The sequence below is a fragment of the Trichechus manatus genome, unplaced genomic scaffold (genome assembly GCF_000243295.1).
Source record: "Trichechus manatus latirostris isolate Lorelei unplaced genomic scaffold, TriManLat1.0 scaffold00041, whole genome shotgun sequence".
Lineage (NCBI taxonomy): Eukaryota > Metazoa > Chordata > Mammalia > Sirenia > Trichechidae > Trichechus > Trichechus manatus.
The window spans coordinates 1561184-1577855 of NW_004443977.1; the positions used below are offsets into that span (position 1 = coordinate 1561184).

At 37.1% G+C, this 16672-nt stretch overlaps 1 protein-coding gene across 1 annotated transcript in view; it reads left to right on the forward strand.

Annotated features, from left to right (window-relative positions):
- Positions 1-16320, forward strand: part of CPS1 (carbamoyl-phosphate synthase 1) — a 135537-nt gene extending 119217 nt beyond the window's left edge. The window contains exons 33-38 of the mRNA XM_004376281.2: positions 2337-2411; positions 5245-5343; positions 12511-12570; positions 13341-13453; positions 15213-15342; positions 16052-16320. Coding sequence (XP_004376338.1) covers positions 2337-2411; positions 5245-5343; positions 12511-12570; positions 13341-13453; positions 15213-15342; positions 16052-16150 — 576 coding nt within the window. The 3' untranslated portion in view covers positions 16151-16320. The remainder of the gene's footprint in view (positions 1-2336; positions 2412-5244; positions 5344-12510; positions 12571-13340; positions 13454-15212; positions 15343-16051) is intronic.
- Positions 16321-16672: the final 352 nt, after the last annotated feature.

Below are 16672 nucleotides of genomic sequence, written 5' to 3' on the forward strand. Positions count from 1 at the left end.
GAGGGTTGACATGTTGTGGGGTTGTTAACCAATGTCATAAAGCAATATGTGTACTACTGTTTCACGAGAAACTATTTGTTCTGTAAGCCTTCACATGAAGTACAATAACTAACTAACTAACTAACTAACTAAATAAATAAAAACTGGCTGGCTGAGTGAATTAAGCTATGTTTATGCAATTGACACACGATGGAGCCAGTTTAGTTTGTTAGGCCTACTTTGTTAGGGTAAGGCTTGATTTATGCCTCTTTTGAACTGTGCCAAGTCTTCAGGAATGCATGACCCTCCTAAAAGTGGTCACCGTGTGGTGTTGGTTGAATTCTTATCACCCTGGCCACCTTTGCTTGTTTCTATTTCCTGTAGTGGCACAATTTTTCCACTTGAAAACTTACGATAGCAATTGTAGTTCACAGTGGTAGTTGGACGGTGATGGAACTGAGGGCACCTTTAGGAAGAGTGATTAGGAAAATCTACTGTTTGTCCAATAATTTTAATACATTTTGTAAAAAAAAATACTGTAATAGTAAAGCCATTGTGTTCCTTTAGCTGCCTCAGTATGCCTGTACACAGAGTATTTAAAACTATGTCCTTTAACTACTTCACTGGACAGGCATGAAGATAAATGAGATATTACATAAATATATTTGAATTTCTTAGATGAAAGACAAAATGAAGTATTATTATATATTTATGTGACATTTACATATCCTGGATGACTTCAAAAGGAGGCTTGATGGCGCAGTGGTTAAATGCTTAGCTGCTAACTGAAAGGTCAGCATGGTTCAAACCCACCAGCCACTCCATGGGATAAAGATGTGGCAGTCTGTTTCTGTAAAGATTTACAGTCTTAGAAACCCTATGGGGCAGTTCTACCCTGTCCTGCAGGTTCACTATGAGTCAGAATCGACTTGAGGGCAGTGAGTTTGGTCTGGTGGATGACTTCAGAAGGTTTCCATTGCTTATGTTCTAGTGATCTCAACTATAATTGTGTTACAGCTGAGACACTGACTTCTGACTTTTATGGTAGAAGTTATAAGTGGACACTATAAATCAAAAAATATTTACTCACCTTCTTTCAGTTAATAATTTAGGGTATCTTAGAATTTATAATGCATTGGGATGGAATGTCACATTTTATGTTGGAGGGTGGTGGCATTTTATTCCTGGAGACTATGGCAAAAACATAAGCTGTTGAAGCTTTCGGTGGGAATATGTGTAGAGAGTTTTTTTAGTTTATTTGTTTGAGACCAATAAGTGTAGGCCCTGAAATATATTTTTCGACTTGAGAGTCTACATATGAATTTTTAAATTTATTTTTCTTTATCCATATACACAGAAAACTATGTTTTTATTTCTCTTTATATGTGTATATATGATATGTATACATATATATGTATGAAACAAGTTATAACTAAGAACAATATTGATGGATAGATATGTGTTTTCCAGAATGAACTGTATTTTCCAGCTTCCTTAGTTATTGTTGTATGTAAATCTTGAATTTTTTTTCAAATTACTTATTCACAGCAAATCCTAATACAACTTTAGTGAGGAGGATGGATATCAACAGATGGAGGTATAGGAAAGCTGGGGTGCAGGAATATGTAATAATTAAGATGAACCAGTGAAATGATTCCAAGCCAGAATTCCCATGATAATTCCAAAGGGTGCCAGAGTCAAATTAAGAATAGTCTAGACTAGATAAATGGATATGTACAAGAAGTGAGAAATTGGTTTCTAGTGAACTGCACTAGTAAAATAAATGAAAAGGAAGCACTCATATGTTCCAGTTCATATGAAAGTTCTTGGCAAAGATGTTTCCAAGCAGAATGTTTTTCAAGCTTTTTCAGAGGTGTCAACAACAGTTTAATCTCAGAAGTCAATTTACAGACAGCTATTTCTGGCAAGGTGGCTTATTGCAAGTTCAAATGATCAGAACAAGAAGAGGAGTGTTTCAAAGCCTACCATGAAAAAAAAAAAAAAGTTTGAACTCTGTGTTTTGGAAGACCAGTGCCCAATGGACTTTGAAATCATTCCAGCAAGAATATGTGTAGGCCAGATTAGAAATACTGGCCTACACTGGTCACAGGGGCCTTATTTACAGAAATAATTTGTGATTACTTAACCCAAGGTTTTGGCCAAGAACTCAAGAAATTCTTGGAACAGCATTTTAAAGCTATTTTTCTAAGTCAGATACCTGGACTGAGGAGATTTTTTACTTGTCTACCATCGCCTAAATGAGTCCTGTGAGAGATGATTCACTAAATGTTTTTATCCACTTGTATTCCTTTTATACCTTTCTCTCACATGATTTTCCTCTCTGTTATTTCTGACAGGCTCCTATGTTTTCCTGGCCCCGATTGAGGGATGCTGACCCCATTCTGCGGTGTGAGATGGCTTCCACTGGAGAGGTAACTAGTTAATGATCCATGAACTCTTTCATTAAATCTATTGTGAAATATATGGGTTTATGATCTAAACATAGCAAAGTAAATAAGTAGTAAGGGGAACACAAACCTCTTCTGCTATTAGAATAAATCTCAAATGTCTTAAGGATTTTGAACTAGAAGAAAATCCTTCACTGTTTTGGACCGGTGTCTGTCTTCTCACCTACTTATATTTCAACATATCAATATAATACTTGTGTTCCTAATTCATTTACATATTACAAACGGACAAAATCTTTCAAATATTTATCCAGATATCTAAATAAATACCTTCTGGGTCTCTGATTTTCTGTTAGGATTCTCCAGTCTTTTTGCATCAACTTCCCTCCCCTCCCCTTTCACGCTCTTTGCTACCATGAGATTAGATCATTGTATTTTTACTAGTAAAATGTAGAATGATAGCATTAGGAAGATCACGAATCTAAATATTGTGGAATCTGCAGATACATACAAAATCCCAGGACGACTTGCAAAGCAACCTTAACCTCCTGGGGATTATCTAAAAACTGTAAGGGGACAGGCCACTGGATGTCCTTCTTCACTTTTTTGAGACTGTCTCAGCTGAAATAAAAAAACCAAAAACCAAACCCACTGTTGTCCAGTCGATTCTGACTCGTAGCGACCTTATAGGATGGAGTAGAACTGCCCCATAGGTTTTCCAAGGCTGTAAATCCTTATGGAAGCAGACTGCTACATCTTTCTCCCCCTGAGCGGCTAGTAGGTTCGAACCATCGACATTTTAGTTAGCAGCCGAGTGCTTAGCCACTGTCAGCTGAAGATTTCTTTAAGAATGTGAAATATATTTCTTGTAGAGAGCCGTCAGATTCTGGAAAGTTCTCTACATGTCAGTGTCAGGACATTTTATGAATCACCTAGCCCTTGACAGACTTACTAGATACAACCTTCCGATTCCCATCAGTGCACATTGGAGTGGCAACATCAAACTGTAAGGCATCAGAGTTTCCTCTTGGTATGAAAGAAAACCTGAAAAGGGAAACTATTTAATTGCAACAAATACGTGATATTTTATATGGTTGCCTGGTTACAAGCAAGATCTGTGATGAGAAGTCAAGTGAGACAGGAAGGCAAGCAGTGAGGAATAAATGGCTAACCTGTTTGTATTTGGACTGATAATTACTTCCTCTTAGCCTCTTGCTGCTTCTTTTAATAACATAGGTGGGAAAATCTAACTTGAATATGATGGCACTATGTCACTTTTTCTGTCTGCTTAAGGAGGCGCTCTTCAAGTCTATCTTGATTCCATGGTTACTACAACTGTTTTCAGTCAGTAGAGAGTTCAGAGCAGGGAGAGATCTCTGCTGTTTCCTCTAGTGTGGCAAATCTGTTTTTAGGGCTCATGTCCATTCTGCTCCCAGATGTACGTTATTGGAGTTGTTGAGATATGAAAATATGAGGGATTTAGAAATTCACTTCCTTCTGTGTTGTATCGGTTTTAAAATACAAAGAAAAATACTTAGTCTGCTAAAAAAAAGTCACATTCCCAAGTGTCATAAAGTGTGATGTTACAAGATCTGTTTCATAACTGAAATCAGAATCATAATTCCACCTTAATGAAATTCCAGCTGTGCTTCAAAGAGTTATTGTCAGAGTCCAAATGGCTTGTTCTGGGATTGAATCTCTTTTGACTGTTGATCCAAGTAAAATCCGTTTTATTTTCCTAGTGATAAGGTGGCAGTGGTTGTCCTAATTTTTAATGGAATATTAGAGTATTTTCAATTTTTTTCCCAAGAAAATGAGTGAAACCTCTTATGTGTTGTATTTGCACTTATGATGGGATTGCCCAGTATCTCTCAGTAGAATTTGGGTCCTGTTAACTTAGGTCGACATTACTTTAGTTAGTTGGCCAGTCCTTGACTGATTAAAATGCTCAGTGTAAAGGTGAAAAGCAGTCTGTGTTGCTGGTTGACTGAAGGTCATGATAATGAGAACTTTCCTTTCAAGTAAGGGAGTCCTTCGCTTAAAAACTGTATTTTAGTCATCAACGTTATTTACTCTAATGGTGGATCTGTACCTGTGCCAAATGATGATGTACATGGAAGAGCCTACTCCCATCATGTTCAGATAGAAACCACTTGTTCTGTAGTTATGGAAACCATTTGACTTGCAGTTATATTGTAGCACATTTACCCTCTGACATTTCTGTATACCCTACCATTATGCTGTATACTCTCGCTTATATGGTTTGTTTTTTACATATAGCAGTGATATTCAGCACTAGTAGCAGGGTATTTTGGTTCATTTTATGAAAATTATTTTTTAAAAAGTTCTTTGAGATTTTCATGGAATTATTAAATTTCTCAGAAGTGTTTCTCATAAGCTGAATGAAATGGCTCCTGACTGATCTATCAACACTTAAAAACGCATTCCTGTTTCTGACCGTGTATTCATGCACTGCTGCATAGAGTTCAGAACATATACTGTTATTTAAACATTAAGTCATATTAACATTTGGTAACTCACAACATTATGGACCAGAAGCTCTGATTTGTATCCAAATAACTCACAGTAGAATCCAGTTATGTTGCTCCATGGAGTGTTGTTGGGTAGAGAAAGAATTGCTTATTCATTCATTATGCTTAATTAAAAACATAAGATATATCTGCCCTAGCCAGCCTTTTAATCCCTGGTTGCAGATTGCATGGTCTTTGGGCAACATCAATAAAATCTAGGAAAGGAGTCTGTGGGTAAAGTGCTTTCTGCTTATATTTTTTTGAGGAAAAGGTGGTTACTATTATTTGCTTCATTTTATTTTATTTTTTCATTTATTCCTAAACAGGTAGCGTGCTTTGGTGAAGGTATTCATACAGCCTTCCTGAAGGCAATGCTTTCCACAGGGTTTAAGATACCCAAGAAAGGCATCCTGATTGGAATCCAGGTAAGTGGTGTGTGGTTGTGTGTGTGTCTGTGTGTGCACACATGGATGGCTGCAGGGAGGGATGTTAATTGTGGTAAAGAAGGGGGGATGCTTGTTTTAAGTTCCACTGAAGAAAACAGCAACTTTTAGATAGAATGGATATTTGTTCTCTAGTCCCTGATTCTTGCCTTTCTTCCATTGTAGCAACTAATACAAAAAATCAGAAAGAAAGACAGACAAAAAGAAAAAGTCTCTAGTGAAAGCGGCATTTGTTCTGAAAAGAATTCAGGGTACATAAAAGGAATCTCTTCTATTCCTGTTGACTTTACTACATATTTTGGTGTTAGGTCTTCCTCCTTAGTCCCTGGATATAAGCTTTCCATAAGATTTGGTCTCTCCCTCTTGCTCTGTCTTGACTTTTCCCCTTGCCTACTCATCTATGTCTACAGTATCCACTATCCTATCTATAGTCATCACCTCTAAGTCTTTATCCTTAAGCTCCCATGTTTCCAGCAATCTGCTTGTTACCTCCATCTGGATGTCTTAAACCCATCATGTCCCAAGCTGAAGTCATATCTGTCTCCTCTTGACTTCTGCTCCTTCTTTTAATCTGTTAATTCATTCCTTCAAAGTTCAATTTCTACTAAATGCCAAGGATTCAAAATTGAAGAAGACATGGCATTATTTTAGAATTTTTCTCAATCTGACATTCTACAAATAATGGAAAATTCCTGAAGGGCAGTGATTTAATGGGTATAAGAAATTCAGTATATCCCACTGTATATAATGGAGATTCTTGAAGTTTAATTAGTTGGTAAGTCTTCCAGGACAAAGCAGGGTGAGATAATTATAAAATACTATCTTTATAAAATGAAAAAAAGCATTATTAGTTTATTATTACAAGTTGAATGTAAATCTCAGGGAAAAATGGTAGCCAGGAAACTTCTATTACTCCTTGGAATAATTATTTTAAGAGTGTACAAATTTCTGTTTATAATTTTCCTGAAAAAATACTAGATGCTTCCCAACTGGTCATCCACTTTCATTTGAGATTAGTAATTCTTGGGTCCTATAAAAACAATGAATGGCCTTATATAACACCCCTGCTGTGCTTTTAATAAGCTCAAACCCTGCATGGTTATAGAAAAATCAATAAAAATATAATTTAAACAGTACTAGGTATTCTCAAGCCAGTGGGTGATTATTATGGATACCTTCTCATTAGGGTGTCTTAATATCAGCAAATTAGACTCTGGAGACTGAATGGGTAGTGGCTTTCGAGAAGTTTCTGCAGAGAATAACTTGGGATTTTACTTCATAAAGATGCCGGACGGACAATGGTGAACAGTTAGAGCAGAAGCTAACAAAATGACTTACAATTGCGAAGCTTAATGGCAGTTTAGAGACAAATCACGCCGTATGAGAGACTTATCACATTATAAATGGGTTTTAACTATTATTAGGTCCCAAGTGTGGTATGAGTGTATTTGTCCAACTTCAGTTATGGCTTAAAGTTTAACATGAGGCCTGGGGGCATTCAGAGGAGACCATGCCCTTAGTCCTCGTCTTCACAGCTAATCATAATAGGGCTAACATTTTCAAATACCAGTTTAAGAAGGCAGTGATGTATAAAATTGTGCCTTGTTTGATTCCATGCTTCAGGGGAATGTGAAGCAAAAATTAATTTGATCCCTATGAAATATTTGTGAGATTTTGGCACCAATGAAAAGAAGTTTGCTTGGTGAGTGGAAAAAGTGTGGTGTTTTCTTAAACTCTAAAGAGCAATGTGGTTCTGCCCATTGAAGTTCTACCTACTGATGCTTTCTTTTTTACAGAAATCACGTTCTAGCAGCTACATGAGTTATTACAAAGAACCTCCTCCCTTTGTATGAGTATACGATGTTAGGGGATTTTTAAAAAAATGTATTTTAATTACAAAATAAGGTATATTTACAGAAATATTTTATAAAAATGATATTTAACATAAGTCTATGTTAAATGTAAACAAAATATTTTCACTTTGGCCGAAATTGATCAGCAGGACTCTAAACCTTTCAAAACAGATGAGAATCATTTTTTTTTACCAACTTTATACGGAAGGCAAGCAATGGCTTCTGTCACCAACAGTTAATGTATATAGTCTCTTCATTACTTTATAGAGGACTTTCATTCTCGGTAACTAAAAAATGCCTAGTCTTTTAATAAAACTGACAATAGAACAGAATATACTAACTACAGAGCTAATAACTACAAAACTCGCTGGACATCTTCTTAGTTAGAGTGGGACCAAATCTAATCTCAACTTTTTACCCAAGCTTCACAGCAATTGTAGACAAAATGTTCACTGTTCCATGTTTCAGGATACACTGCACTTTTTAAAATCATTTTATTTCACGTAACCCACCCTTGGTCAGAAGAATTCATAGAAACTCATTGGAATATATAAAATCAGAACTGAAATGGACATAAAATTGTACTATCTACATACCAGTGGGGGTTGGGGCCACTAAATACCATGAAGGGCACCTAATTGAAGGTGAATTGTGTAATGCTGTTCTAAGAGAAAAAAGTCTACAATTGCATTTAGATTTCTTAAACATTCATTCATTTAGTAAGATGCTATGTAGACTTCAGGAGCCCTAGTGGCGCAGTGGTTAAGCACTGGGCTGCTAACCAAAAGGTCGGTGGTAGGAACCCACCAGCTCCAAGGGAGAAAGATGTGGCAGTCTGCTTCCATAAAGATTATAGCCTCTGAAGCCCTATGGGGCAGTTCTGCTCTGTCCTATTGGGTCGCTATGAGTCGGAATTGACTTGACAGCAACGGGTTTGGGTTTTGGAATGCTGTTTTCACTCACTGAAGAGCCCTGAAAGCCAGTGCTGTTGTAGTTAATTTGCTCCATTATTCCTTCATGTATTATTTCTTATCTGTTAAGTAGGGCTTAGAAAAAATAAACAAGATTTAGATTTTGCAAAAGGATCCTTGTCAAGCTAACTATTGCATGCACTGTGTCTCTACCAAGAGGCTTTCCATATACCAGGGCATAGATCCTAATATAAGAAGCATAATGCAGGTTTATATGGAAACAAAATCATCTTTGATTTTTTTGCAATATTTCCAGCCACCTTTTATCCCATCAGGACTTATTTTTAGTTGCTGTGAGTAGGCAATCTGCCTTGTTTTGAAGTGTTCTGGAACACCCTCTAACAATAAATGATTTACTCTAGAGTAGATCAAGAGCTCTCGCTGTTTTTTCTCCTCTGATTGGGCTATTCAGTGATGCTTGTGGAGTGGTGAGCACCATCCTGATATCTGCGTGTCAGCATTGCTCGGAAACACAAAGCAAAGCATTTTATTTGAAAAAGACAACTCCAAGTGACATGAATAACCTTTTATCTTCAATACTGAATCATTAGGAACAGCCACAGAGTTGTCAATCTAGATGTCCCAGAAGAGTTCGCATGCATCACACAGTCTTAACCTGGCTTTCTTTCTCGCCACCAGAAGTTGTATTAATGTGAAAATGATAATTGGAGGAATATATATATTTTTCTTTTTGAAATGACTGTCTTCATTATAAACATTTCCTAGAAAATAAATCAGCTTGTAATTTTCACCTTTCGTAACAAATGATTTCTTACACAGGTATTTTCAATCAGCTTTTAAATCTGAGGCTACTCAGAATCAAGCTGACAGCTGTAATTTCTTTTTATAGAGAGGCTGTTTTATATGTCACAAGTGTTCAATACATGTTTGATAGAACTTTATAATGTGGCTATGAAAGCCAACACCACAGACCAGAAGGCAGAGTGGTGCCTTGGCTGGGAACTGCCAACACTGTCATGTCGGATATTTATCTTTTCCACTTGGGGGACAGCACTGAAACAGCTCTGTAATGAGGTTCTGACTGGTGTCTACAGGTCTCAGAGGACTTGCTAACTTATTTTATGTTAAAATGGTAAAGAAAACAGTTCCACTCTACTACTCCCCCCTCAACATTTTTCATTGTGACTTTGTTGTTGTTGTTAAGTGCTGTCCAGTAGGCTCCAATTCATAGTGACCCTATATGTACAACAGAACAAAATACTGTCTGGTCCTGCACCATCCTCACAATCATTGCTATGTTTGAGTCCGTTGCTGCAGCCACTTGTCAATCTATCTCGTTGAGGGTCCTCCTCTTTTTCACTGACCCTCTGTGTCCTTCTCCAGGGACTGGTCCCTCCTGATAACATGTCCAAAGTACGTGAGACGATGTCTCACCATCCTCGCTTCTAAGGAACATTCTGGCTGTACCTCTTCCAAGACAGATTTGTTCGTTCTTCTAGCATTCCATGGTATATTCAGTATTCTTTGCCAACACCATAATTCAAAAGCATCAGTTCTTCTTTAGACTTCCTTATTCATTGTCTAGATTTCATGTGCATATGTGGCATTGTGATTTTGGCCAAGATTAATGCATCTAAACCTCAAATTACAAAATGAATGAAGGATGCTCCCCCATCTTCTCTTCCCTCCTATTCCTAAACTTGAATGCCCATCAGAATCAACTGGAAGATTTATTAAAACACAGATTGCTGAGCCTCATTCCCACACTTCCTACTTCAGTTGATGGGGTGTGGGACCCCCAAATTTATATGTTTAACAAGTTTCCAGGGGATGCTGATACTGTTATTGGTCCAGGGCCCACCCTTTGAGAACCACTGTACTTGTAAAATGGTATTATTTTAGAAACCTGGTTAAAAGTTATGTTACCAATGATTATATATTATCAGTGAATTTGTGCTAGAGGAAAGTTTAAGCGATTGAGAATAGTTAGTTCAGTATGTGATTAATGTATCAATTAATTAATGAGTGCTTATTGGATACCTTCTCTATATTCAGAATCCTACTGTTGTGCTTACTTAAGTCTGGTCTGTGTTTACCAGTAGGTCACAATGTATTATTTCATATAAGAGGAATTTAACAAAATTCTGTAGTTTATTTTGTATATATCAGGTATATTTACAAGATTTCCAGGCACTTTAAAACATGAAGAAAACCTATTATGCTGTTTAATTCAGCTCCTTGCTTTCCAAGCAAAATCAAACTTGAACAAATGATTGTCCTATTCATCTGCCTGGCCTATTCTTAAAGAAACTGCCACATACATCATTAAATTGTCCTAATGTCACTAACAGTTAGTCTCTGAGTTTTATTTTATTTTATTTTTTATGACTAGCCATGAGTTTCTTGCATCTAAGTTCATTTTCTTCCTGTTTGGAGCTAAACAGGAATGGAAAGCTACTATCCTGGACATGGTTGCAATTCATGTACTAAAAGACTGCCATGAATAACTCCTAAGCCTTCCTTAGCTGAGACTCATCCAGTTGCATTTCTCTTTTCTATTTGCCAATAGTTTCATCTCATAAAACTGCAGTACTGGGATTCAGAGGGTCAGAATCTGAAAGAATTTTATATTTGAACATAGTCTTTGAGGTCTTTTCCTAGGATTTAGATCTGTTCTCAGAAGTTCTGCAAGTAAATATTAGGGGGTATTTATTGGGCTAAACATGATCACAATTGTGCAAAGATCTAGATATGTTTTGTTACTACAATTTCTTAGTTTCTGACTCTGAAAGATGATATTATCCATGATTTTTTTTCCCACGGTCACTTACATGGTTTCTAAATAGAAAGATTACAAAACATTTACCAAAATATCCAAATTATACCATCTATTTGCAAACTGTTTACAAAGAAAAATAGCAAAAATGTTCCCATTTAAAGAAGAATAGATATGTTTTTAACTGTGTATGACTTTACATTCTTTTAGCTCAGTTTTCCAAACATTCACATTAATCAGGTCGAGGTCAGGAGTTTCATTTTTGGATGGGTCGGTTAGTTTTGTTTTCTTTCTGTCCTGACTACTGTCTTGCAATACTGGCTCTTGGTCACAAGAGGTATATTCAGAACCGAGGAACCCAGATGGCAATGGGCAGGAGTCCAGGGCAGGCAGGACCTGCCAACCAGATGGGTCCAGTTGGGGACCTAGAAAGGTCACAGCAATGGGCTACAAGAAAATATCTGAACAGTGAGATGGAACATTAGGGAAGCCTGGCCAGAAGTAAAATGCATACATATGAGCAGGAAAGTGGTTTGTGTTGTGTGAGAGTTGGTAGAGGAACCCAGGCTCTTGGTTCAGAGGCAGGAATCTAGACTCTGGGAGACAGAAAATCAATTATTTTAATTATAATAGTAAATATTTATCGGGAACCATTAATGGGCCAGTAGCTGTGCTAAGTTATTGTACTATCACTTAAATAGTGCTTACTTACGAATTAGCTCATAATACAACGATGCTGTGATATAGCATTAACAGATGAGGCAACCATAACATAGAAAGAGGTTAAATAACTCGTGCAAGGTCACATAGTTTAATAAGTTTTAGAGCCCCAAGAAGTAGATACTACTATTATTTTCATCACTGTTTTAAAAATGAAGAAAACTGAGGTTCAAAGATGTTAAATTTTCTAAGTACACAAAACTAGTGAGTTTTAAAGGCAGAATTGGAAATGCAACTTAGTGGCTTCAGAAACCATTCTTGTAACCATAACACTTATGTCTTACAGTAAATGGAAAATTGAGTTCCAAATATTAACTTATTACAGGGACTTGCATATGACCTACTAGGCTTAGTTATTGAAGGGCAGTACAAAGTTAGAACCCAGCAATTAGAGCGGGTTGAACAGCTAGCAAGGCTGACTTGATGGTGAGCTCCTAACTAGGTGTCTTTAAATTCCCCCTGATTAGGAAAAGGAAATGTGCAGAACCTGGGTGGGTCTGAACTTGTAGACAAAGACTGTTGTTAGTTGCTGTTGAGTCAATTCTGACTCGTGGTGACCCCATGTGTCAGACAAAGACTAAGTGTACTAAATAGGGAGTGAAGGAATTTGGGGACAGGGTGAAGATTAAGACTATGTAATTAGAGGTCAAGGTAATGTGAGTGGAATAGCATCTATACTGGAAAATAACTAAGAACTCATACTCACTATAGGAGGATAAAACTTGTCATTGAATATAAAGCAGTCGACAACACCTGACATTGCCTTTTACAATGGTATGAAGGAATACTGTATTGTGTATGACTAAATAAAGATTGTGCATGACTACATTTATCATGACTAAATAAATTTTGTTAAATTACTTTTCAGCAATCCTTCCGTGCAAAATTCCTTGGTGTGGCTGAACAATTACACAATGAAGGTTACAAGGTATATGTTTTTCTTCTAAGCTGTTTCCTCTCAGCATTTAAATCTGTCCAAAACAAACAAAAGAAGAAAACAAAACAAACGAATGAACAACAACAAATGGAATACTGAAGAATCTTAGGGAAAGAAATAGCTCTAAATGTGTCCTTTCACCTGAAAGGCATAACCAGCTCAGTAGGTTCAAAACTTAAATGGAATAAAATAAGTAGAAAGACTAGTTTTAAGTTTTAACAAAAATTACCACAAACTAAATAGAAGTTGCCTACTAAAAACTTAGAAAGTTTATTCAAGCAGAATTGTGACAAAGTTCCAATGCATTTCTATATATTTTTCCTTTTTCCTTTTTCTGTTTCCATATGAGGTTGTAGTTTCCAGCTGGTACAGTGACAGGCAAAACTTCTTTGCAATGAATCTCTCCACACAAAGCCTGGTTCAGTCAAGCAAAATTATGTATTCCCAAGGCTGACGGTAGCCCTGTGGCTGGGAGTCTTTGTTGCCCTGGTAACAGTGAATTCTTAACCATAAATAATTCAATATTTTCTTCTCTACAAAAGCAGTTACAATCAAGGTTCTGAGATTTTCCCTCACTGCAAATATTTTGAAAATATTTAAAGTACCTATGCCTCTGGATTCTGAGTCCAAGTCTCTACTCACACCACCCTATTACTTCTCATATTTACCAGCTTCTTCCTCTTTGTTTAAATGGCGTATATGTCCCAGCAGACTTCTTCATTCCATGAAAAATTAACCGGGTTTTTCCATTTTAAATGCAGCTATTCGCCACAGAAGCCACGTCAGACTGGCTCAATGCCAACAATGTTCCTGCCACTCCAGTGGCTTGGCCATCTCAGGAAGGACAGAACCCCAGCCTCTCTTCCATCAGAAAGTAAGAACTGGGTTGATTGTTTTCTGAGATAACAAAATAGGCAGAGGATTAACTTTAGAAACAAGTATGATATGAATAGTTCACCTTAGTGCAAGTCTTTTTAGAGTCCCCTTAGTTAAGCAATTTACAATGAATACATTTTTGTAGATTTGAGTAAAATTTCACTCTTGTACACTTTCCCACCACTATAGAACACACCAGGCCCATGTGCACATGGTGATATGTAACATCTTTCAAAATACTGCCTAGTAAGTATGCTTTCCTTGGTGGACACCAGGATCTCAGTGAAGGCGTGAGAATGTAACGTAGTACTTCATATTTCATGTTAAACATATAGCACATGTATGTGTTTATCAAGTCCAAGATTTATCAGCTGCATTTCACTGAGGTTGTACATCAACGAGTCAATTCTATGAGCACATGGTACATGCAGCAGACTATAGTAGCAGTATGATAATTTTATTCATTGGATTTCCTGATTTGCCATTTTTTAATCATATTTGTTATGCCTTAGACCAAAAAAAAAAAAAAAAACCACTGCCATTGAATCAATTCTGATTCATAGCAACACAGAGAGTTTCCAAGGCTATAAATCTCTATGGAAGCAGACTGCCACATCTTTCTCCCATGGAGCCACTGGTGGTTTCGAGCCACTGACCTTTTGGTTAGCTGTCAATTGCTTTAACCACTGCGCTACCAGGGCTCCTTATTATACCTTAAAACCAAAAAAAACAAACTCGTTGCCATCAACTCCGACTCATAGCAACCCTACAGGACAGAAGTAGAACTGCCCCATAAAGTTTCCAGCAGCTGGTGGATTTGAATGCTGACCTTTTGGTGAGCAGCCAAGTTCTTAACCACCGCACCACCAGGGCATTATGCCTTAGGCATAGGTATATTGTAACTAGGAGAGAATCCTCAGTTGCTCCAGTATATTACAGTCTACTGAATGGCTAATGAGTCGATTCCAACTCCTAGTGACCCTATTGGACATAGTAGAACTGCCCCATAGGGTTTCCCAGGAGCAGCTGGTGGATTCAAACTGCCAGCCTTTTTGGTTAGCAACTGAGCTCTTAACCAGTACGACACCAGGGCTCCAAATTCTATCCATGTACTATTTTTTTTAGGGCTCTTAAGAAGTCAATATGTAAATCAATAACAAATTAATAAAAGAATGGCATTGTGTTCAGACCTTAGCAGGCTCCCAGGTATGCTATAAGTCCCTTGCTTAGGGCTTTGCAAACCAATAATGAGCACAACATCACGATCTTTGACATTTAAATGTCTCCTAGTGTGTGTAGCAGCCCAGCAAAAGAAATAGTTTAACTCAAAATCAGGTGACTTGCATTCTCACCCCACCTGCTGAGAAGCTGGCAATGAAGTACAGTTAATGTGGGGTAGGGCGTGTGGGGGTGGAATGGCCTCCAGTGCTGGAGGAATCACCTCCTTGTGAAATAAGTAAATACCTATCAAATTACCAATTCTTTCTATGGATAGATAGCATTTTAAAGAGAAAACAAAAGTTTCCATTCTATTAGTCAGACTTTCCCCAGAATGCTTTCAAGAATACAATTAAAACAAATTATAATCCCCAAATGAGTGTAATCTGAAAATCTAGTTAGGAATGGAGGAGAGCAGGTGGCAGTGAACTCAGTATGGACTTGATCTGAATGGCTAAAAGGGTGATTTATGTTAGTATTTTTAAAACTAATTACAAAATATACACAGTCAACTGCAACTTTCTATTTTCTTCTTCCAGGTTGATGAGAGATGGGAGCATTGACCTAGTGATTAACCTCCCCAATAATAATACGAAGTTTGTCCATGATAATTATGTGATTCGGAGGACAGCTGTTGACAGTGGAATTGCTCTCCTCACTAATTTCCAGGTATGTGCTTTTTTTTTTTTTTTTCTCAGATACAAACTCCATTGGGCTATTATTTCTGTGCCTCTCTTAAGAGTACTTTTTAATAAATGCAAACCTCTCTTTCCCCTCTTAGCATTCTGAATAGAGAGGAATTTTAAAATAGAATCTAAAATAATGGTGCTGACATGGTAGGACAATTGGTGATCAAGCAACTGAGATTATCAAAGCCATTGATAGCCATGGCTGTCTCATTACTCAGACAATTATCCTTGAAATAAAAAAGTTATGCTATCATAGAATGAAGATACAAACTTGTATCCCATTGTTTCTAAATAAAAGCCACCGTACAAAAGCAACAGGTTAATGAGAATTGAAGATCCAGATGCCATACAAGCAACTTGTCCAATTCACAGAAGACGATTGCATGATGTATGTTCCTTTTCACTTGGACATAACCCGCTGCTTTTATCACAGGGAGAACTGTTCTTTGAGACTCATTCACTTTCTGAACATCATCATTTTTTTCCCCCGATCGGTTTTAATCCCCATTAGAGGGTCGTGGGGTGGAGAAATAAGCTTATTCCTGGTGAGTTCTGAGATACAGGATTTTTTAATTAAAATTTCTGTTCTTTTCATTCTGGGAACAGCAACCCTGCCTTTTCATTCCTGCTACATGAACAGTTACTTTTATGTCATGTGGGTCACTAAGGTCCTTACATTACATTTGCAGGTGACCAAACTTTTCGCTGAAGCTGTGCAGAAATCTCGCAATGTGGACTCCAAGAGTCTTTTCCACTACAGGAAGTACGGTGCTGAGAAGGTGGCATAAAGAAGCATCGCTTTCAGCCCCGTCTTAAATCAGCCTAAGCCATGTTTTATCTAAGAGATTCCCAATTTTGTTTGCCAGAGATGACTATTGATATCAAACTTTATTTTAGTTTACTCTGTTATGCCTTAATATTCTGTGTCTTTCACAATTAAATTGTTGTCAGTCATTCTTTCAAAACCTCACTCAAAGGGTCCTTCTGAAGTACCTTGTTTTTCGTAAGAATTTCTCCATTTACTAATGCCTTATTTTTGATAGACCAAGCTTATCAACATGCCTTTTGCAGCTAATATTTTATGGTGCCGATTACTGATGATCAGTGTGGAAAAAGTTGCTGCTCTGTCTTCTAAACTCTCTGTATACTTTACAAACACCACTGTCATTGTTTTTAAATAGCATCTGCCAGACTCAGGACACTTTAACAGGACTGAACACTATAAAACTTATTAAAATGAAATACAGATTTAAGTTATGAGTCCCTCCATGAATGATTTCTGTATTGCTTCTTTTTGGTAATCCTTCTCA